Below are 24,976 nucleotides of genomic sequence, written 5' to 3'. Positions count from 1 at the left end.
TTCTTCAAAGAGGAACTTTTATTTACAACATCAGGACAATCACTGTCAAACATGTTGTTCAAAAGATATATTCTTTACACTGACCAATTCACAACAAACGGACATTTAAAAAAAAAAAAGCAATAATATACACTGTCATGGAGGAAAATGTAAAATCTAGAGATTATTACCCCATGAACGGCCTGACAAGAACGGAAGACGCAACATGGCTTTTTTTAAAAAGTACAGACAACTCTTAAAATTAGTTTCATTTACATATAATTCCACCAGTCCTGCTCTCCCTCAGCACAAATGTACGTTTACCAAAACGGCAAAGAAAATGTCATGAAATGGAAAAAAGGAAACAGGGAAAAACAAGGAATGGGGGGGGGGGAAATGTCTGGAAGAGATGTAATGGCCTACATTGTCATAGATCAACAAACATGGCATACACACGGGGGGGAAACACCATGTAAGAGGGAGCAACAAAGGAGAGTACCATACAAAGGCTTCGTCTTTAATAATATAATCCATAAAAATAAAATGTCAAAAAACCTAGGAAAAAGTAAAATTAAAAAAAAAAAAAAAAAAAAAACAACAACAAATATACAATTTGGCTTAACAAAGTGGGTTAACAGTTGAGAAGATGACAAAAAAGAATTGTCAGAAGTGCAGCATTAGTTGGAGCTTAGTGGCTGTTTGGCCATCAGGGGGTTTAGTAGATGAATTCTCCCGGCACCTCCTGCAGGCCTGGGAAGGGTTCTTCAAATTTGAAGCGCTTTGAGATGGCCTTCTGCTCTGGGGTCAGGGTCTCCTTGTCTGAGGACTGCCTGCACTGGCCTAGAGTGTAGGCTGCCATGACGATGAGCTCCTCCGTCAGTCTGCTTTCCTCCTCAATGTCCTCTTCACCACACTGAGTGGAGACAGCCGTGTTGACTGGCTCAGAGATGGAGGAGGCCGTGTTCATCCCCTTCTCCTCTGCAGAGTCTGTCTCCTGTGTTTGTAGCCACTTGTGTTTCAGGCACTCCTCTGCAGTGGCACGATCCCTGTCAAACAAAATGGATACTGTTTTTAAGGTGTGCTCAAATACACCAGGCACACAAAACTAGAAAAAGTCAGACCTCAAAACACAAACAGTGCAAACAACAACAAATATTGACATGGGTTAAACTATACTACAGAGATGGACACATCAATAGCCTTGGTGACTGGGATAAGCACATTGTGTCCCTGCACTATTAGGGTTTTTTTTTTTGTTTGGTTGGTTGTTTTTTTTTTTTTTTGTAGTTGACAGTTTGGCAAGTAGGTTTATTAGGATGCTGATATAGTTGACACCACTATCTTTTTCTCACATTTACCAGTCAGAGAAAGACACGTGGGCGGCACGGTGGTGTAGTGGTTAGCGCTGTCGCCTCACAGCAAGAAGGTCCTGGGTTCGAGCCCCGGGGCCGGCGAGGGCCTTTCTGTGCAGAGTTTGCATGTTCTCCCCGTGTCTGCGTGGGTTTCCTCCGGGTGCTCCGGTTTCCCCCACAGTCCAAAGACATGCAGGTTAGGTTAACTGGTGACTCTAAATTGACCGTAGGTGTGAATGTGAGTGTGAATGATTGTCTGTGTCTATGTGTCAGCCCTGTGATGACCTGGCGACTTGTCCAGGGTGTACCCCGCCTTTCGCCCGTAGTCAGCTGGGATAGGCTCCAGCTTGCCTGCGACCCTGTAGAAGGATAAAGCGGCTAGAGATAATGAGAAAGACACGTTTGACTAACTTCTGCAAAGCAAAATTTTATTTGCAATACACTTTTAATAGGAGAACCTGTACACCTGCTCATTCATACAGTTATCTAATCAGCCAATCATATACTGGTGGCACAATTATGAATACAAAAGGTCATAAACATCAGAACTGGGGGAAAATGTCTTTGACCATGGCATGGTTGTTGGTACCAGATGGGCTGATTTGTGTAGTTCAGAAACTAATGATTGGGATTTTCATACACAACAGTCTCGAGTGATTATATTCTAAGTAAAAACATACACTATACAAATGGTGTGAAAAAAAAACCAAACAGCCATTAAGTGGCAGTTCTGCAGGTGGAAGCATATTGTTGATGAAACAGATGCACATTGAGGAGAATGGCCAGAGTACAGCAGCTCCAACTGACAGGATGGCTACAGTCACTACGTTTACATGCACATAGAGAGAATCGAATTTCTGCCGTTGCTCGACTGAAATCGAAGTTCAAAATGCCATGTATACACCTTAATTCGGCTGAAATTGAACCGAACTTGATTTCTCGGAATCGAGCTACACGACCTAGTTTATGCGATTTCTGCCAAGCTACTTTGTGCATGTAAACCCTATCGAGCTAGTTGTCGAGCTACTTCCGGAAGTGACGAGTGACGAGACCACAAGCGGGAAACACAACAGTCTCGGTCGGCATGACAACGGCATGAATCTTTTCTTTTTGTGGCATTGTTTGCACTGTTAAAATTTAGCTCACTTACTGTATCACCAAATACATCTGTACAGCTGTTGCATAGCTGTGAATTGTGTACATAAACAAGTCATTGTGTGTGTGTGTATATATATATATATATATATATATATATATATATATATATATATATATATGTCCAACATCTGAAGAATGTCAATAAAAACAAAACAATTGAACTTTTTGTGTGTTTATTAAGACATAAGTTAAATTGTAAGCAAAAAAAAAAAATATTTTTTTGTAAGCAAAAAATGGACTTTAGAAAAATATTATTGTGCAAAATAAGTTGTCTTACAAAACAGTGGTCTGCGCCGGACAGTTTGTAGCCATAGTCTGTTAGAGCAAGCCTAACAGCTTGAACACGGAACTGCTAGTGTTGCCAGATTGGGGGTTTTAAGTGCATTTTAGCGGATTTGAACATGTTTTGGGCTGGAAAACGTCAGCAGTATCTGGCAACACTATAGCTCTTCTTCATGATGACAACCGGAAGTGTACCAACACGATGGGGCGTGTAGCGCCACGTGTGGCTCGGGTGCACAATGCACCTTGCACAATAGCCCGATTTCACTTGTGCATGTAGGATTGGATTTCTCTGGCACCCCTGCTGGGACCCTTTGCTCGATTACCAACAGCAGCTCGATTTGGACGTGCATGTAAACGTAGTCAGTGACTCAGGTGGTGTTTACATTAGACCGTATCAGCGGATCATCAGATTAACGTTTTTAAAACGATTCGCGTGCACACAGCAACGCCAATACACGGATACGCTAATCACATGACTAATTAGACGGCATGTCACATGATCCCAGTGCATATCGGGCATGCGCAAGTCACTCACCACTTGCAAGTGGAAGGATGGCAAGCGAACACCTTCTCCAGCAGATAAACACACCTGGCTGTGATGTTCATGTTCTCACTGAGTTTAAGCGCCTGAAGGAGGTAAATAAGTTGAAATGTGTAAATAAACCTCAGTGCGGCTCAGCGCTTCCTCCTGCGCTCCAAATCACTCCGCCCTGAACAGCGAGTGCCCTCTGGAGGGTGTGCACTCCGGCCCTGCGCAGCTCACAGAGCGCGCGAGTGAAGCGCACGAGCAGTGATTCGGGACTGAGCCGCTGTGTGTGTGATCCCAACGCCAGCGAATCAGGAAGGTGGATGTCACAGTGACGTTGTCCAATGATGACGTCAGCTAGAGCTCAGCACTGCGTTTCCTCGTTCGTCAATGTTCCTCAACAGCACCGGATCAGATACGAACTGGGTTGAATATGTGGGCCCTGGCAGATTCAAGTTGTTCTGCCTGTGGAGTCGTTTCCCGGCGTTTTAATGTGCACGGACAGTGCATCCGCGACGAAAACGAGACGGATACGGTCTAATGTAAACACCACCTCAATCACTCTTCACGACTGTGGCAGTGACGTGCGGTCAGGGGCGGCAGGGCCTCACCGGTCATCATCCAGCCATCATGAGATGTAAAGAATGTAAATAATGATAAAGATTTGTCCAATCATCTGTGCTATATATGCCATTTCTGTATGATTCAAATAATTTCAATCATTTTTGCGATCAAAATCGCCATATTTGCCTATTTCCTATTCAATTGCAGCGAATATGCAGCGACGTGAGGCAGCACCAAGCCGTGCCTCACGTCAGATTGCGCAATCCCTTGTTAACTGGGTTGAGCGCGTGCCTTTTGCTTACTCTGTGTATGCTACCAACGTAATGCTGTATTAAAATGTTTTTTATACATTGTAGACATGTGTATAATATGTCCTCACTTTCCTTATAATATGTAATGTTTTCTACGTATGTGTATCACTTATTTAGTGTTAACAATTTGACATAAAGCCGCACTGAAAAGACACGAGGTGAGGCAGGCAGTAGCTCTGCCGCAGTGCAGAGGGCGTACGTGAGCTCAGTTATTCTTGTTTGGTGGTTGCTTCTTCTCTGCGTCGTCACGTAAAGTTTAATTTGGACTGTTGTTGGCTTGTTCCGATTGACTGCAACAAATTAATGGAGGATGTAATAGCTCAACTGAAAGGTTTCTCAAAGTTGGACTTTCAAGGAAAACGGGACATGATAAAGAATGGACGGCCGACGCCGGAGCTAAAGGAATTACTTCAAAGGACTGGGCAGAAGATAACCCGATCGTTTCAAAGTGAGTGGTACAACCAAAAAGATTGGCTGTGCTACAAGAAACCGCCTTTTCTGTTATCCCTGTCTCTTGTTCTCAACCAGTGACAATGTCTGGACTAACATGGGATTTTGTGACTTAAAAAAAACCTACCAAGAAGCCTCCTGAAACATGAATGCTCAGCTACTCACATTCAAAGCCAAATTGCTTTAAAAACTTTTGGGACTTCTCGAATAGATGTGGCTTTGAATGAACAGCACCGGCTAAACATTAGCATGCACAACACTAAGGTGAAGGAAAACCGAGAGATCTTAAAATATCTCATTCATGCAACCTGCTTCTTCGCCAAACAGGAATTGGCATTTCGCGGTGATGATGAGAGTACAAGCTCTGTACCTTCAAATGTACCTTATGTAAAGAATGCTGCTATGAGATATGAAACTAAATCGGTATTTGGCAAATATTTTGGTGCATATTTGAAAATCTGATTTTGAAAAAAAGTCAGTGCCTCACTAGCCACAAACCTCACCGCACATCACTGGACTGTGGTGAACCGAAAATCAGAACACACAACAAAATGACCCTTGGGACAGATGGCTAAGGCCACATCAGGAAATGGAACAGAGTGGAATAATACCAGCCCCCCCCCCCCCAAGGTTTCAGCCACCCAGTTTCAGTGAGCCTGTACGCACTGTAGCCTCAGGTTCCTGTTCTTGGCCAACAAAAAACAAAGCTCTTGGCCTGTATATGCATAATTTTTTTGCATTGCGCTGTTGCCACATGATTGACCAAAAGGACTGACAGGATTTCATGAATGGGCAGGTGTATCACTGTTCCAGTGAGTGTTTAAATAAAATATTTTCCAGTTGGTTCAATTATTTCAAGATGCCGCTATTTCTTCCCAATTCTCACTGCCTGCTAAACTAAACATATCAACCAAGGATACATTAATCATCAGTTGATCAGAAGTAGTATTTTTAACAGTTGAATAAATTGGCTTGTAAAGATGAAAACCTTCTACACATACACACACAATGTGCAAGGATGTTAAAACTGTCAGAACAGAACAAAATATAGAAAAAAGTGCAGCACACAGCTACCTTGAAACTCTGCTGATTGTGTGTGTAAGTAAGTAAATAAATAAAAGTCATGGCCAGACTTAAATAACAGTTTTGTTTTTTTTTTGCGGTCCGGTTTCCATCAAATCCTGCGCTCTGATTGGCTGGCGAGTGGGTCTGTATCCTACGATACGGACCCCAATTACGGACCTCTAGCGACTCGCTCGTTCACAACAACAAACAACATAGTAGAATTTTTTCGGTCAACCTTTATTTTTTTTAATAAGATTTATTTATAAGATTATCAAAAATCTTATAAATTTTTGCCAGCATTTCTCAGGAGAATAGCATTAATTTTACAGCATGGATAGTTCACAGTGAAAGCGAGTTTTACTACCCTGAGGAAGAAGAAATAAAAGAAAACATTTCAGGAGAAAGCTAAAAACCTGTAACTGTTGCTAACGCCGAGTAAAAACATGGCTGAATCCTGAATGACTCAATTTTGTATAAATAGGGGACGACATAGGCGGCAAAATGTAGGGTTTTTTTCCTGCCATGGGAGTGCACTTGTATACCGAGGAGGAAGCCATTTGCATTACAGCCGTGAATGAGGATTCAAAATGGCGGCTCGGCTCGGTTTTCCCTTTCGGGCGCTCTCGTTTTCTGTTAGAATTTGGTAAAGAAAAAAATAAATATATTATTTACCAGCTTAAGGTCGGTCCGTATGGTGAAATACCGTGACCTCGGCCTTGAATACTGACCTCGGCCCAGAGGGCCTCAGTCAGTACTTTCAAGACCTCGGTCACGGTATTTCACCATACGGACCTCCCAGCTGGTAAATAACACACACACACACACACACACACACACACACACACACATATATGGACATGAGTGTTTTACTGGGAAATACACCACTTGTATTTTTCATACGAGCTACACCCAGGACATGGAGAACCAAAACCAGGACAGAATTCTCTATAAATCACTTGTGAGGAAATCGATGAACTGTTTTGGTAAATTTGGGTACTTTTTGTTTGTGAATGTGTTGATATAATAAAAAGAAAATATCACACATTGGCTTGAAAATATGAAGTTTATCTTCTCGTGCTGAAAAACTTGCATTTTTCATACAAAATACATCACGGATCTGAGTGACATTTTCCGATATTTCACTCCGATGATGTCACTCCCACCCACCCTGTGTCCGAAGTCGCTCACTCGTTCACTACTCCCTACTCAGTATATAGGGAATTACTATATAGAGCAGTGTTTCCCAACCGCTGTGCCGCGGCACATTAGTGTGCTGTGAGAGATCATCAGTTGTACCGTGAGACATTATCCAATTTCACTTAATTGTTCCGAAAATTATTTATTTACTGCAAATAATTTGTCTTCGTTCGTCTATGCCAGCGACGTATAGTGACCGGCAGAACAATTAAATACTCTTCCAATAGATGGCAGCAGGTAGCTAATTAACCTCTACCTGTTGCCATTCAAACAATAGAATTAGTAATGCTTCGGGTGTGACAGCGGTGATCGCGATAGCAGGGATGAGTTTTCCGCTTTTTCTGAGTAAAAATCGAACTTTTTATATTATGCCAAATCCGTTGAGATTTTTTCTTCATTTATTGAGGGGGGTTGGGGTATGTTCCTTCGTGATACTCAAGCGTAATTCATTCCTACGATGATGTTACATGCTTACATTTTCGCCATCTTTAGTCTCGCTAAGTCTCGCGGTAGAATACGTGTTATCTACAATGTAATTGGCCAAAACATTGGCTATCATGCTCTCGCCATCAATCATAACAGTTCTTACAAAAGAGAGGACTGACAAGCTTTTGTCTTTGGCCAAAAAGCTGAAGTCGTCGAAATGATCAAATGAAAATGAGAAGTGACTGTGAACTATAAATAATTGTATAAAGTGTACATAGACATTATCCCATAAACTTAGCATTCGTTTGATTTAATACATTGAACATGTATATGATAGATAGTTAGTAAATCTGAATTAATGCTGACAGTTTTGAAAACTTAAATATTTCAAAAGACTTTTTGAAGAAATCATATGCAACTAATGAGGACATGGGGAGAAAAGGTCAGTCACCCTAAGAAATTTTATTTAATATATGAACATTTTGATAATTAATAGAACTTAAGTTTAATGTGAATTTAGTTTGTAATTTTTGTTGATCATGAATTATAACCATACCCTTGAATGTAGACTGTGATTTTATTTTGAATTCAAACAATACTCCTATTGATTTGAAACATCTCATCTCATCTCATTATCTCTAGCCGCTTTATCCTGTTCTACAGGGTCGCAGGCAAGCTGGAGCCTATCCCAGCTGACTACGGGCGAAAGGTGGGGTACACCCTGGACAAGTCGCCAGGTCATCACAGGGCTGACACATAGACACAGACAACCATTCACACTCACATTCACACCTACGCTCAATTTAGAGTCACCAGTTAACCTAACCTGCATGTCTTTGGACTGTGGGGGAAACCGGAGCACCCGGAGGAAACCCACGCGGACACGGGGAGAACATGCAAACTCCACACAGAAAGGCCCTCGCCGGCCACGGGGCTCGAACCCGGACCTTCTTGCTGTGAGGCGACAGCGCTAACCACTACACCACCGTGCCGCCCTTGATTTGAAACATATTTTCATGTAAATGTATAAAAAAGACCTTTTTTTTTTTATCTACTACAGCTCAGATTGCAGGACAAGTTGTTTGTAAGGCCTTATTTTTCAAAATCCCCCCCGTTGGCTTTGGCTTTATACATATGTGTGTGTGTGTGTGTGTGTATAATTTTTTTTTTTTTTGGTGGTGTGCCGTGGCATTTTTCAAATGTAAAATATGTGCTTTCGGACACTAGTCCGTCACACTGGTATTTACGTCATTACTGTCGCATAATTAAAACGTGCCAGATCAGCCGGCTGGTGGGTTTTCAAAATAATAAATACAAGCATGCATTTTTGTGATAAATACATATTATACTGAGCACATTTCCCACATTAATAAATACAAAGTCCCTGCATCTTTCAGTTTTGTTTTTAAATCAAGGCTGAATACTTTCTTCTTTGCCGCTGCCTTTAATTAAATCAAATTTGAGACTTTTAATTTGATTTCTTTCAGCGTGACCGTTATGCATGATGGGATATATTACTTGGTTAATGACCATCAGTTGTACGCTACTTTTCGTGATGCATTGTGGGATACTTTGAGTGCACTATATAGGGTGCAAATAATCCTCACTAAAGTTTCGGACAGCACTACAAAATGGCGTCCTTGCTATATAGTGCCCTATATAGTGAGTAGCGAGCGATTTCGGACACAGGGCCAGGGTTTTTCCGCTGACTGGTTGCATGTTGTCAAAATGGCGACCCGGTTCAAAATTAAAATACTTCTGATTAACTTCCGTATTTTTTGGTGGATGTATCCGTATAAATATATAGAACATCACATGGTGGCACAAAGATATGAAGTTCATCTTTTCATGTTGAAACCACTTGAAGATAAACTTCATATCTTCACGCAACTGTGTAATATCCTATACAGCTCGGAGCCAAAATTTTAGGCAAAGACTTATTACATCAGAGATAATATCAGTAGAGAATAAGGACTACAGCTATACAGAGACGTTTCCTCTCCTCAGGAATTCAAATGATAATTTCTGTTAGGGCTATTTGATTCCACTTTATGTTAATTAATTGGGTTAATTCTGGGCAACCAAAATATGGGACTGAGCAAGCACACTGGAGCTTGTGGAGTGGGCTGGCTAACGAGTTTATGATTCATGTACCCTGATATGAAGATGCTCAAGTGCTCTAATTCAACTCAAACAGCTATGCTAATAGTAGATAGTAGTATTCTGAAAATGTGTCGCTGTGCATACTCAGGCTTCTTGATGAGCAAAGACTTGATGAAATGGATGGCCGCTTTGTCCAGCCGCTCCAGTTCCTCCTCTGTGTAGCTGATGTTAATCTGGGAGATGTTGAGAAAGGTCTCCTGTTTGTCGGCTCCCAGGAATGGAGACATACCAGTCAGCATCACGTAGGCAAGTACACCGATACTCCTACGGGGGGGATTAAATTGCCATAACATTTTACGATAATGGCTTTCTAGAGGTTGAACTTACAGGGCTGCTTATGAGTCCTGGCCACAAGCATTACACTCACACTGAGAAAGGTCAGCATTATGCCATGTTGAACTTTATGTAGAGCATTAAATGGCCTTATTGGCCTCATTTAAGCATCATTAGTGAATTAAATATCCAAGCACTTGTAAGACCTTTATAGAAAGACTACTCACCACATATCAGTGGCTGTGCTAATTGGCTCATAATTAAGAACCTCTGGGGCTAGACAGGAGGGGAAACAAAAAAGAAAAGCAAATTAAGACTAAAATTGTGGATACTGAATACGGAAAATTGAGCGTTACACAGCATGCCTTACCAACATACTCAGGTGTGCCCATGATCTCTCTGATTTCTTGATTACTGCTCACCATCCTTGAGAGGCCAAAGTCCACGATCTTTATGTCCCCAAGAGGATTGTCACTAGTCAGGAGAATGTTCTGTGGCTGGAGAGGTTTAAAAAAAAAAAAAATGAAAAACAAAAACAAACCCTCATTAAATCAGCCACAACTCCTTTAAACATTTTGTAAAGTAACAATATATAAGACTGAACACTTGCAAACATGTACACAAAATTACTGCGCAGTACTTCATACCAGTCGAACAACCAGAACCACTGGTAATTTTAAAACTGAATACGTCTGTCCTAAACCTTTTGCTCCTAATTTGCGTTTGCAGTGTAGTGCAGTTCTTGTGCAGTGGATTTAGGAAACTTAAGATTGCACTTCAATTTGGCAGCAGACTGTCAACCACACCGAGCAGGCTACAACCGCTGAGTGCAATAACAGTCCAGTGTTGACATATTTTCAGAGTTCAGAGTTTATTTCCATGTTTTCCCTGTTGTGAAGAATGGGATTCAAAACGTTTTTTTTCTTTCGATTACGTTCATTATGTCTTATATTGAATATTGTTAGTTTTTTCTTTTTTTATCAGACATCTAATTTTTTAGGTTTGTTTACCTGACATGTTTCGACGTACATGTTTCGTACGTCGAAACATGTCAGGTAAACAAACCTAAAAAATTAGATGTCTGATAAAAAAGAAAAAACTAACAATATCAAAACATGGTTACTGACAATCCATAAAATGTGTGTCATTAAACGAGGACAAATATCACACCTTGATGATGATCTGATGAGCTACTTTGGTTTGTTAAATGAGATAAATAGTAAACTAAACTAGGGCGGCACGGTGGTGTAGTGGTTAGCGCTGTCGCCTCACAGCAAGAAGGTCCTGGGTTTGAGCCCCAGGGCCGGCGAGGGCCTTTCTGTGTGGAGTTTGCATGTTCTCCCCGTGTCCGCGTGGGTTTCCTCCGGGTGCTCCGGTTTCCCCCACAGTCCAAAGACATGCAGGTTAGGTTAACTGGTGACTCTAAATTGACCGTAGGTGTGAATGGTTGTCTGTGTCTATGTGTCAGCCCTGTGATGACCTGGCGACTTGTCCAGGGTGTACCCCGCCTTTCGCCCGGAGTCAGCTGGGATAGGCTCCAGCTTGCCTGCGACCCTGTAGAAGGATAAAGCGGCTACAGATAATGAGATGAGATGAGTAAACTAAACTGACCCTTAAAGCTAGACGGCCTTTCGATTTCATTAAAAAAAAAAAAAATCTGTGAAATTTAGTTCCCTCTAAAACTTGGTCATCGTGATACAATATGTATTTCTGTAATATCTCACAAAAAAAAAAAAAATCAGACCATTCTGTGGCAGGCAAGTTATTTAATTTGAGGGGATTCCCGAGCAAATAACTGCTTCGCGCAGTTAAGCAGACAGAGGAAGTCCGTGTGCGCATGTGCAGATTTATCATCATCTTCTTTTGGGTTTTACTGCAGCTGGCATCCACAGTGTTACATTACTGTCATCTGCAGGTTTACCTTTGAGCGTGCACTGACAGTTGCATCATTCTGTCACTAAACGAACAGCTGATCACACCGAGGTGTTCGCTGACCGCCGATATTTATTAGTTTGATCCTGCATTTCCTTTCCTTCGCAACATAACGTCTTTTCTTTTCGCTTTCCGTTACTGTAGTCGGTCTTTCACGTTTCATTCGCACACTCACGTCTGCCATTTTTCTCTCCTGTTTCAAATTTGTATCCCACAATGTCTTGCACGAACAGGGAAAGCCCACCACGTGATTCATGATGTAGTGTCTTGAATTGGGTCATGGAAAAAATATCGAAGAATTTCAGGCCACATGGCCCTAAATTCATTAATTGTACCATTTTAAAAAACCTAATCAAATTGGAAGTCTGTGATTCGAATTCAGTAGCTTTCGGTCCGCTAAACAAAAATAATTGGGTGTGAGAGAAAATTCTTTTTATGACCTACACTTGAAAAATCTGAAAGATATGGCCCTTTTCCACTACCCTTTTTCAGCTCACTTCAGCCCAACAGGGCTCGCGTTTCGACTACCTCAGAACAGCGCGACTGGGCTCGCTTCAGCCTTACTCAGCACCCAAAACTCACACGGTTTTGGAGTGGGGCTGAAGTGAGCCAAACCGAGCCGAGTGGGGCTAGGGGCGTGAGCAGACACTCCCCTGTGCACTGATTGGTGAGGAGGAGTGTCCTCACATGCCCACACACGCCCCGCGAGCACGCTGGGATCTGTAAACACCGTAAACCCGGAAGAAGAATTACGAAGCCTTATGCGCCTCGCCTCATCTATACGCTCTTGCCAGTATCTGTTGGTGTTGTCGGTGACAACAAGCCACAGCACCAAGACCAGCAACACTAACGACTCCATGTCCTCCATGTTTATTGTTTACTATCCGGGTCGTGAGACTACCGCTTAAAAGCTCACTGATGTCACTGTTTGCACCGCCTAACGACATCACGTGACATCCACCCACTTTCGCTAACTCCACCCAATGTGTCCACCCACTTCCAGCCAGCACGGTTCAGCGCGGTTGTAGTCGAAATGCAACTCCAACAGCCCCACTCAGCTCGACTCAGCCCAACTCAGCACGGCACGGCTCAGCCCAACTCAGCACGGCACGGCTCAGCCCAACTCAGCCACGTTGGTAGTGGAAAAGCGGCAGTAGTCTAACTTTAAGACTTGTATCTGAAGTTCTTGTACTTGAAGACTTTTCACAAATTTAATCTTAAGTGTTAAATGTTTCTCACTCCATTACATGCAATTAAGTGTTAATGCTGATTACAAATTACAAAACAATATACAATACATTGCTCCTTTAAAAAAAAACAAAAAAAACCTGACAACAAATGGCCACTAGGTGGACTCTAGCATCACATATTCTCCAGTCACTTCTTAAAAGCCATTGTTTTTAAAGCTATGATCACAGCTATAGAGCTTTTTTCTGTACTATGCATCATAAATACACCACCATCCTGTAAACAAGTCTGTTTAAATTGATAGTGTTCACTTATTGATGCAATAACCCTGTCACCTTCAGATCCAGATGAACCACATTGTTCTTATGAAGAAAAGCTACACCCTCCAGGATTTGCCTCATCAGCCGCTTCACATCTTCCTCCTTAAAGGCCTCGTCCCTCTCTGCCACACACCGGTTGAAGATCTCTCCACCAGCAGCGCTACAAATGCAAAACACAAAACATAATTCAGATGTGAGCACAAGGTCACAAATGCTACCTGCTGGGCATTTTTGCCTGAAGCACTGCCGATGGTGCTGTTGTGCCAGCTGGGTGCCATCATTTAATCTCTGAACATCTCAAGGTGGTGGAGAAGTGGTGAGGACATCTCCTTACCCCCCCCCCCCCCCACCACCACCACCACCACCACCACGACGCAAGCAGCCCCGAGATCCTTGTTATATGCTTAGCTTGAAATATTCGATTTTCCTGGCTTGTAGAAAATATATGCCAGGCAAGTACTTTTATGATTGCAGGTCATATAATATAGGTTCAGGGTTATAGAGTGAGCAACAGACACCTTTTCTTTATGTGCTCCCTTATGCGTCACATAAAAAAGGGGATCAGAGACACACAAAAAAAAGTGTGTTTGCACTGCAAAAAATGTAAATCTTAGGAAGTTTGTCTATTTTCAAGTCAAAACATCTAGCCACCCTTATTATAAGACATAATGGCCCAACAAGCAAAACCTCATTTAGCTAGAAAGGCTAGTTTTTAGACAGTCCATCTTGAAAATCTTGTATAGACAAAATGTCTTGAAAAAGTCTTATTTGGGGCACCTTTGAAAATAAGTTTTTTTTTAAAACAAGGGTAAGTACATTTTGGACATTTGTCAAATGCGGTTCATCTTGTTTCAAGAAAAAAAAAACAAAGTATGCTTGTTTTGGGAATAAATGAACTTTACTGAAATCTTTGAATCTTTCATTACAATTCAACTCCACCTTACAGATCCTAAGTTTACTGCGACTGTTTTCTCAGTCATTCAGAGTGAGCTCCTTCTAGACGCTGTACAGACTCTAGACCAGACAAGTGCCTTCAAAAAGGCTATGAGTGAGTGGAGGGCGTTTTAGTGAGGTCTTTTTGGAATGCTGTGAGTTAAGTTCAGTGGGTTTTTTTTTGTTTGGTTGGGTTTTTTTTGTGCCTGATCTTGTAAACCCCTCGTACACATGAATAGTCAGCGCCCCCAAAATGCACTGTTGCCTTGGCGTTGTGTAAGCACTGTAAGTCAAAATGCGTAGACTTTTTTTTATTTTTATTTTTTTATTTTTTGGTGCCTGAGGTCCTGGGGAAGTGGAATCTTAAGAGATGTTTGAATGTTGAAATGGGGAAAAAAAAAATAAACTTGTTGCAATGCTACACGTGTCGTCAACTTGATTCAAGATAGCCTCTGGTCTCATATCTAGAGTATTTTACTAATTACAGGTCACAAAAGGAGAATCTTTTAAGCTAGCAATGCTTAGTTGTAGAATTTAACAATCCTAATATTAGTATATTTATCTTAAATTCAGTTTTTACTGCTAAGACTTTGTCATGAATTTAAGTGAAATACCCTTAAAATGAAATAAATAAAAATGACTTGAATGGCTAAATGTAAGGAGAACGATCTTGTTATAAGAACTATTTTGATTATTTTGAGTTAATCAGATCTCACATAATAAGTTCCCCTACCCTTTTACTTTCCGCGCGGTAGTGAAACGTGATGTCATCGGCAGGTTCCCCTTCTTGTGTACCACGTCACGTGTGACGTGGCACAGGTTATCAGCAATGGCGGATAGAACGCGATTTCCACTTGTCGATTGCTGTGCCGATATTCACCATCGACCGTCTCCTTTGGGCATCACTTGCTATTTTCCTTCGCTTCTTTTCTGAAGCTGACAATCGCGTTCTATCCGCCATTGCTGATAATCTGTGCCACGTCACACGTGACGTGGTACACAAGAAGGGGAACCTGCCGATGACGTCATGTTTCACTACCGCGCGGAAATTAAAAGGGTTGGTGACTTTGGTCGCAAAATTAATATACTTGTCGTTGTCAAAAAATTATGTTTAATATATCATTTTGAAGCTAAAAGATTTCTCTGTCTAGTCATGTTGTCATAAAATATATTGTATTTTATGCCAAAAAAATACATCCAATGGTGGAATGGCACTTTAAGAAATCTTGCCAAGTAAAATTTGACTAGTTCCATTGGCAGATTTTTTTCACCTGATTCAAGCAAATATGCTTTGTTTTAATCTTTTATTTCTTATTTTTGAAAGGCCATTTTTTGCAGTGTGTTGCATCTGGACCACATGGTAGCTCCGCCTCCAAAGGTATGCAGGCTGCTTTCTGATAACCTTTTAACAACGAGCCATTTCATCTGAATTATTACTGTAGAAAATGGGAAGTCTTGTACTCATCAGCACTATGTCAGATGTTCTCAAGTCTACTGCCCTAATTTAACCTCAGTCTAACTCACCGCATGTGTATGACTGTGTTGTAATGACTGGAATAGACAGACAGTCACAAGCATGTGCATGCACACACATGCAGCAAGGCTGGGGAGAGATTACAGACACATTACTGTGCTGGCTAAACTTAGTGTATGAAGACTTTTTTTTTTTTTTTGTCTTATTCGAATTATTTGTTCAGGGGTCATTTCTTTTTGTCAGTGTTGACTCATTTAATTTGTGTCTGCTGGGGAAAAGTACATCATCAAATGTAATTAGCTCATTTTTACCATTCTATTCATTATTCAGACAGCAGTAGTCTAGCAAGCATTACTGACTAAAAAGGAAGCTAAACCCTTAGAAGAAGCCAGACAATCACATGTTCACGGAGATTCTCAGAACAGACGGCATGTCAAATTCAATTACAGCATGGCCAAGAGAGAATAAATGACCTTAAAACACAAGGCTGGAGTCGATTGGGTCTCGCTATAGGCTACATATAGATTTATGTTCATGTGTCTGATGGTTAGGCTGAAAACGAGTTCAGATCAAAGCACAAATGTACTGCAGTGATGCACACCAAGTGAGAAATTTTGCAAAAGCTTTAACGATGAACTTCAAGAACCAAAATCACATGAAAATAAGGGTGAGGTTATTTTACCCTTTAAATATTTTATTTTAGCTGCACGTACAGTACGTGTGTATGTTACTGCATGCATCTGTAGGATTTAGTGAGCACTTGGATAAGCCTGGATCAGTGTTTGCACAGTCTAATCCTATTCTGCAGTTTTTTCATAAGTCATCAAACAGAGTAATTCTCCATAATGAATTACAATGATGATTTAAAGAGGGGGAAAAAAAAAAATTGTACTTGATTCTCCATAGACATCCATTTTGACGAGCACAAACTACTCTTTCGCCCTTCGTGCTAGATCTCAGAATTCACACAGTATGTATTTAACTCAATGTTTGCTGAAGGAAGCAGGACATCCTGCACAGAGCTCTAGTACACGGATCTGCTCATCACAATGTCAACTACTGTATGATAAGGACATATCAAATATTATTTTTTTCGTGGTCCGGTTTCCATCAAATCCTGCGCTCCGATTGGCTGGCGAGCGGGTCCGTATCCTACGATGCAGACCCCAGTTACAGACCTCTGGCAACTCGCTCGTTCACAACAACAAAAAACATAGTAGCATTTTTTGTTAACATTTATTTTTTTCTTTTTTTAAAAAATAAGATTTATTTATAAGATTATCAAAAATCTTATAAATATTTGCCAGCATTTCTCAGGAGAACAGCATTAATTTTACATCATGGACAGCGATAACGACAGTGTTCACAGCGAAAGCGAGTTTTACTACCCTGAGGAAGAAGAAATAAAAGAAAACACATTTCAGGAGAAAGCTAAAAACCTCTAACTGTTCCTAAAGCCGAGCAAAAACATGGCTGAATCCTGAATGACTCAATTTTGTATAAATAGGGAACTACATAGGCAGCAAAATGTAGTTTTTTTCCTGCCATGGAAGTGCACTTGTATACCGAGGAGGAAGCCATTTGCATTACAGCCGTGAATGAGGATTCAAAATGGCGGTGCAGCTCGGTTTTCCCCTTTTGGGTGCTCTCGTTTTCTGTTAGAATTTGGTAAAGAAAAAAAATATATTATTTACCAGCTTAAGGTCGGTCCGTATGGTGAAATACCGTGACCTCGGCCTTGAATACTGACCTCGGCCCAGAGGGCCTCGCTCAGTACTTTCAAGACCTCGGTCACGGTATTTCACCATACGGACCTTGCAGCTGGTCAATAACATGCATATTCTCTCCACATTCACTGGATATGAATAATCACGTGCTCGGATTGACTACTCTACTACTAGGATATCAGCTCATATACTGTGAGTAGAGAAAAACAAAATGGCAGAGCGTGTTGTTGAACCAATCGAGTACGAAATAAAAACTACTTGAAAACAAAACCCCTGAAAATACAAAAGCAACAAAATATGGAATGAAAGTATTTGATGGTAAGAACGCATCTTTCTCATCTCATCTCATCATCTCTAGCCGCTTTATCCTGTTCTACAGGGTCGCAGGCAAGCTGGAGCCTATCCCAGCTGACTACGGGCGAAAGGCGGGGTACACCCTGGACAAGTCGCCAGGTCATCACAGGGCTGACACATAGACACAGACAACCATTCACACTCACATTCACACCTACGCTCAATTTAGAGTCACCAGTTAACCTAACCTGCATGTCTTTGGACTGTGGGGGAAACCGGAGCACCCGGAGGAAACCCACGCGGACACGGGGAGAACATGCAAACTCCGCACAGAAAGGCCCTCGCCGGCCACGGGGCTCGAACCCGGACCTTCTTGCTGTGAGGTGACAGCGCTAACCACTACACCACCGTACCGCCCGAACGCATCTTTCTTTAAAAATTATTTTTCAAGAATTATTATAGCATTTTTCATACATTGCTACTGTCATTTCTCCGGTTTGTTTACGTTCTAACCAGAAATTATTTTGTCAAGACGTTTTGTATTTTATCGAATTTGCAAAAAATAAAAATGCTCTATTTCTCAAAATTCAGTGAATGTGGATAGAATAAAAAAATATATATATATTCTGCTCAATCTTGTTGTATATAACTTATAGCCAACTATGCTATGCGCCTCATCAGCTATCAGGTCATGTACGAATTGATTTTGTGAAATAACTTAAATATCCATCTCTTTCTCTCTCTGATGCTCTACTTCTGCCTTGAGCCTCTTCACTTGTGACTCTCCATCTGCTGCTATGGATGGTCCCACACGGAAACTAAACATCTGTGCTTCTCAAAAACAGTTTATGCCCAAGACTCGTCCTTGCTTCAGTGGGTAATCTAACCTGAATGCTGCCAATTTGTACCCAAGGACTGCTGCTGTAATCATCATCAGCACTCCCCTGTCCCCATATTCACAATAAGCTCATCGTGAACATCCTTTCCACACACCTAGTACTGTGTCTCTTTACTCTTCTACACCTGTATACTGTAATGATTCATACTCTCACTAACCAGTGTCACCCAGAAAAGGATGGGCTCCTTTTGAGTCTGGTTCTTCTCATGATTTCTCTCTCATGTTATCACCGTTTTTTCTTTGCCATCACCACCTCTGGCTTCCTCTTTCAGGATCAACATCTATATTTTGATGTATGCAAATCAGCTTTGCCATTAGGTATACCATTAAAACATCAGATACGCAAATGACACTACAATAATTGCCAAGTCCAAGGAAGCACTGAGTATAACAGCTGAGGACAGTTAGCAAAGACCTAGGACCCTTGATCAACAATGCAAAGAGAAGCTGCATGACTGTTCATGGAGAGGGAGAGATCAAGAATGAAGAGGACAAAATAGAAAATGTAGACAAGTTCAAGTTCCTTGGTTCATATATCACACCAGAGGGAGACAGTGAAATAGAGGACAAGATCAGGTGGGGAATTGCAAGAAGGGCCACATCAGACCTAGTGGAAGTATGGAAATCAAAAGAGTTGAGTTTGAACCTGAAAGTAAAAGTTAGCTAAGGCCTTGATATGGAGTGTCGCACTTTATGGATGTGAAAGTTGGACATTGAGGAAGACAGAAGAAAGAATGATAGAAGTTTTTGAGCTGTGGTTATGGAGACGAGTTCTCAGAGTAAGCTGGAGAGATTGTTTCTCTTATCCATGTGTTGGTCCTCTAATCGGAGTGCCAGAGAAAGGAGGACTTCTGGAGATGATTAAAAAGAGGAAACTGACCGAGTATGAACATTGGAAAAGGAGAGGTGACAGTCTAGTCCTTGCAACTATTGAGGGAGAGATCTGTGCGAAGGGAAAGAGAGGCAGGAGACGGTCGGAATGGGTGGACATCATCAGAAGTTGGAGAAGTGGGATGGAGAACGCTAGGAGATTGGCTGTCAAGGGAAACACCTACAACTCTCTTTAGGGCGAAGGCATGCTGAACTGAAGAAGTGATACCATTGAAAAGGGCTACAGAAATAAAAGTGAATGGAAATCATCAAGTAGCATGTTCATTTTAATATGTGATAAAATGATGGTCAAGACAGTCTTTCACATGAACTGGGACTTCTGGGTGAGCACAGGATGGGTTTGATTTTTTTTTTTTTAAAGCCACTTTACTAATACAGAACATCACTGACGACTCAATTACTAATCAAATCTTTCATGAAACATTTATGTCCAAAACAATATACAAGTTACAAGCTATATAATTTGTGTCAGATGTTTTTCCCTTAGCAATGCACAAAAGGAGTTTTTTTTTTTTAAACACACCTGATACATAGATTATGTATAATACAGTGGTGCTTGAAAGTTTGTGAACCCTTTAGAATTTTCTATATTTCTGCATAAATATGACCTAAAACATCATCAGATTTTCACACAATTCCTAAAAGTAGATAAAGAGAACCCAGGTAAACAAATGAGACAAAAATATTATACTTGGTCACTTATTTATTGAGGAAAATGATCCAATATTACATATCTGTGAGTGGCAAAAGTATGTGAACCTTTGCTTTCAGTATCTGGTGTGACCCCCTTGTGCAGCAATAACTGCAACTAAACATTTGCGGTAACTGTTGATCAGTCCTGCACACCGGCTTGGAGGAATTTTAGCCCATTCCTCCGTACAGAACAGCTTCAACTCTGGGATGTTGGTGGGTTTCCTCACATGAACTACTCGCTTCAGGTCCTTCCACAATATTTCCATTGGATTAAGGTCAGGACTTTGACTTGGCCATTCCAAAACATTAACTTTATTCTTCTTTAACCATTCTTTGGTAGAATGACTTGTGTGCTTAGGGTCGTTGTCTTGCTGCATGACCCACCTTCTCTTGAGATTCAGTTCATGGACAGATGTCCTGACATTTTCCTTTAGAATTTGCTGGTATAATTCAGAATTCATTGTTCCATCAATGATGGCAAGCTGTCCTGGCCCAGATGCAGCAAAACAGGCCCAAACCATGATACTACCACCACCATGTTTCACAGATGGGATAAGGTTCTTATGCTGGAATGCAGTGTTTTCCTTTCTCCAAACATAACACTTTTCATTTAAACCAAAAACTTCTATTTTGGTCTCATCCGTCCACAAAACATTTTTCCAATAGCCTTCTGGCTTGTCCACGTGATCTTTAGCAAACTGCAGACGAGCAGCAATGTTCTTTTTGGAGAGCAGTGTCTTTCTCCTTGCAACCCTGCCATGCACACCATTGTTGCTCAGTGTTCTCCTGATGGTGGACTCATGAACATTAACATTAGCCAATGTGAGAGAGGCCTTCAGTTGCTTAGAAGTTATCCTGGGGTCCTTTGTGACCTCACCAACTATTACACGCCTTGCTCTTGGAGTGATCTTTGTTGGTCGACCACTCCTGGGGAGGGTAACAATGGTCTTGAATTTCCTCCATTTGTACAAAATCTGTCTGACTGTGGATTGGTGGAGTCCAAACTCTTTAGAGACGGTTTTGTAACCTTTTCCAGCCTGATGAGCATCAACAATGCTTTTTCTGAGGTCCTCAGAAATCTCCTTCATTCATGCCATGATACACTTCCGCAAATGTGTGTTGTGAAGATCAGACTTTGATAGATCCCTGTTCTTTAAATAAAACAGGGTGCCCACTCGCACCTGATTGTCATCCCATTAATTGAAAACTCCTGACTCTAATTTCACCTTCAAATTAACTGCTAAGCCTAGAGGTTCACATACTTTTGCCACTCACAGATATGTAATATTGGATCATTTTCTTCAATAAATAAATGACCAAGTATAGTATTTTTGTCTCATTTGTTTAACTGGGTTCTCTTTATCTACTTTTAGGACTTGTGTGAAAATCAGATGTTGTTTTAGGTCATATTTATGCAGAAATATAGAAAATTCTAAAGGGTTCACAAACTTTCAAGCACCACTGTATATGCAATAGATCACACTATTTGGGTATACGTGTACTTTTACATTACCAGCAGATAAGGCAAAGCTTACTAATGTGCTTAAAACAACATAAGTGTCCCGTGATATGATAGAAGTCAGACTTTAGTCAATATTGACTAATGTGCCTTAACTTTCGAATCAGCAATGCGGTGTTTATCGAGCAGCAGGAACAGCACCTCCCTAACACTTATAAAACAGACTTGCAGGGAAAAGCAATTAGCACTTGACCAGCTGGAGATTGTAATGGATTTCAGAGCTGGCTGATGCTTCTGGTTCTTCTAAAGATTTAAAAAATGCAAACGCTCCACTGTGAGGTTGCAGTAATTACAGTCCAGAAATGCCAAGCCCGGCCGTTAGACTCTAAACACCAGACTAAAAGGAGAAGGGAAAAATGAAAATGGGGCCAAATCATAAGTAGGTCACGTTTTTGGCTGGGTAAGGGCATGTCCGGGCACCACAGTACTCAAACAGCCCCCTAATCTGAATGCCTTTACCCCCCTCCCCACACATAAATCCAGGCACTGGCCCTGCAAGATGCCTTTCATTGCTCTTTTAAATATGAAAGCTGTTCTTGTACAATAAGTGTCTATCAGATTACAAAGAGGAGTGAGCTTTACCAGCGGATCTATTTCTAGATCCTGCTGCTTACTGTCAAATGAGTACAACATGTTGAGCCTCTCTGAGTAATTAATTGCAATTAGGCCTACATCAAAGGATTCCTTGATGGTGCCCACAGAAATAGCAGCAACGTTTTACAATCTGTAACCCAGCTGGAAAATGCAGAGAAGATTACAAGGAACTGGTTTTCTGAAAGTCCACCACTAAACCGTTTGTGTGTATTACGAATTGCATGCTTTAAAGATTCAGAACTGACCGCTTCAGTAAAGATCCTCAAAGTTAAATTAAGATGCGCATGTGTGGCAGTTACAAATGCTCAAAACAAAGTGTTTCGCCAACACCTGGCGTTAAGAGTCACAGCTCTATGGTATGTAAGGAATACAACACGTCTTGCTGTTCCAGAAAAAAATAAAAAAATCAATCAGTGACTGACTTTTTTTTTTTAAACTGTGGTTATTGTTACCACCCAAAAGGTGATTACTTTTCTACCACAAAACCCTCCATCATGAAGTTAGTCATATAATTTAGGGCCCTTTTCCACTGCAAGGTACCGACTTAAACTTGACTCAACTCACTTTTGGTATCAGTAGTTTGTTTTCAACTCCAGCTGGTCGTTATAGTGATGCTGCATGAAATTGCTGTGACATCATCTTCAATGCGACACATCTATTATTATTATCATCATCATCATCTCATCTGACCATAAGGCCAATGAGCTATGGCCATGGCGTGGCGTCCGTCGTCCGCAATTCAGTTAAATCGCATCTCCTCCGTCAGTTCTCCACGGATTTCCATTCCGACTGTTTTGTTTGAAAGAAATCATCACTCTGTACAAAAATTGGCCATGGTTTTGTCAAATTTTTTTTTGCTAGCGAGTTACTAATTAGGCCAAATTAACAAATTTTCCAGGCCTCTCATTAGAATTTTATCTCCTCTCTCATCGGATTCCAGTTTTGATCAATGTCTTACGTAGAGCTTCCCTCGAGGAACAAAACTTGGTTGGCTGTTTGTTGATTTTCCTGTCGTAAACAATTTGTTTACAACTTTATTTTCAGTTAAATCGTATCTCCTCCCTCTATTCTCAATGGCGTTCATTTCTGACTGTTTCGGTTGAAAGAACTAGTCATTCTGCACAACACTTGGTCATTGTATTGTCAAATTTTTGCTAACAAACTGCTAATTAGGTCACCTTAACGAGTTTTCAGACTTTTCACTAGAATTGTATCTCCTCTCGCAGTTCTCATCAGATTTCAGTTCTGATCAATGCTTTTGGAAGATCTTCCCTCAGGGAGCAGAACTTGGTCGTTTGTTTGTTGATTTTTCCTGTTGTAAACAATTTGTTTACCACTTTATTTATTTGCAGTTAAATCGTATCTCCTCCCTCAGTTCTCAGTGGATTTCAGTTCTGATCATTTTGTTCGAAAGAACTAGTCATTGTATTGTCAAATTTTTGCTAACAAACTGGTAACTGAGGCACCTTAATGACTTTTCACTAGAATCGTATCTCCTCTCTCATTTATCATGCAAATTCAGTTCTGATCAATGTTTTGGGTCGATCTTCCCTTGGAGAACAAAATTTAGTCCTTTGCTGATTTTCCTGTAGTAAACAGTTTGCCGTGGAGGTTGGTCCTCCCTCACATTGTCACATTTCAGTTTTGTTTGATGTTTAGGTAGTCGTGGTTGTTTTGATGGCAGGCCAGATGACCTACTACCTCCTTGACATTCTGGTTATTAATGCTACTACTCAAGTGCATGTTTGCGTGTGCACTAGAAGTGCTGTCATGTCAAGCCGAAGGGGCCACAATTTTCACATTTCTAACTCATTGTTAAAAAATAAAATAAGCTTCATCTCCAAGTCTTACAATGCACTGACACTGGAGACTCCTTCAGAAAAGGTGAATAAACATCTCCTCACCAAAAACTTCACATACATCAGTTACACAAGTTTTATTAAGCTGTTTATGGGTAGAGACTACCAAACAACTTTCTGTCTTAGTTGTCATTATAGAACCAATACCGTATTAGAACAAGCATCAATATAAACCTTGCAGCTAACACGATCATCAGAGGTGCCATTATAGAAAATTAATCAACACTTTCTGACCAACCAGCATCTTGAAATCAAAAGTATAGTGGAATAATGAATGATGATGGTTACTACTGTATGTCCTTTAAGATAATAATCAAATCTCATCGCACTCAGTAGAAACACTACAGAGACCCACATCCTGACAGTCGGGTCATCTGAGTAGAAGCGAGACAAGTGCAGCTGCCAAACCCGAAAGTTTCTGGGCATTCCCCATCGGAAAAAACTCCTACACTATACGCCCACCTCATTCTTCTAGGCAAGGCCTTCAGGCTCACATATCACCTGTGGGCTGCTGCAGCTGCTCTGCTTTTTTACTCTAGGGGAAGAAACAGCTGAAAGAAGATGCACAGACATAGCAGATGTAGGTTTAATACTGTTCCTTTGTCACCATGCTGAACAAGACATTTTAGATTACGTTAAGTACATTCAGAAGCAGCAGCTACTGAAAGATGCAAAGTCATGTTGCGTTGTTGTGCTGCTTATATTTCTGCTCAATCAGACCAGATCTAACATTGTTTCTCCTTTTGGAAAATTTGCAATGCAGGGAAACATACATAACTAACTATGAAGATAGAGCAATTGGAAATCTCTCTCTCTCTCACACACACACACACACACACACACACACACACACACACACACACACACTTCAGTGGTTTTTCTTTATTTTTATTAATTAAAAGTCA

At 41.0% G+C, this 24,976-nt stretch overlaps 1 protein-coding gene across 1 annotated transcript in view; it reads right to left on the bottom strand.

Annotated features, from left to right (window-relative positions):
* Positions 1 to 24,976, bottom strand: part of stk17a (serine/threonine kinase 17a) — a 70,719-nt gene continuing 45,743 nt past the window's right edge. The window contains exons 3-7 of the mRNA XM_060920714.1: positions 13,205 to 13,349; positions 10,120 to 10,246; positions 9,977 to 10,025; positions 9,561 to 9,740; positions 1 to 1,025 (exon numbers count right to left, since the gene is read on the bottom strand). Coding sequence (XP_060776697.1) covers positions 695 to 1,025; positions 9,561 to 9,740; positions 9,977 to 10,025; positions 10,120 to 10,246; positions 13,205 to 13,349 — 832 coding nt within the window. The 3' untranslated portion in view covers positions 1 to 694. The remainder of the gene's footprint in view (positions 1,026 to 9,560; positions 9,741 to 9,976; positions 10,026 to 10,119; positions 10,247 to 13,204; positions 13,350 to 24,976) is intronic.

This window comes from Neoarius graeffei, chromosome 5 (assembly GCF_027579695.1).
Source record: "Neoarius graeffei isolate fNeoGra1 chromosome 5, fNeoGra1.pri, whole genome shotgun sequence".
NCBI lineage: Eukaryota > Metazoa > Chordata > Actinopteri > Siluriformes > Ariidae > Neoarius > Neoarius graeffei.
Note: the sequence above shows the minus strand (reverse complement) of the source record. Positions and strands in the feature narration are given on the sequence as shown.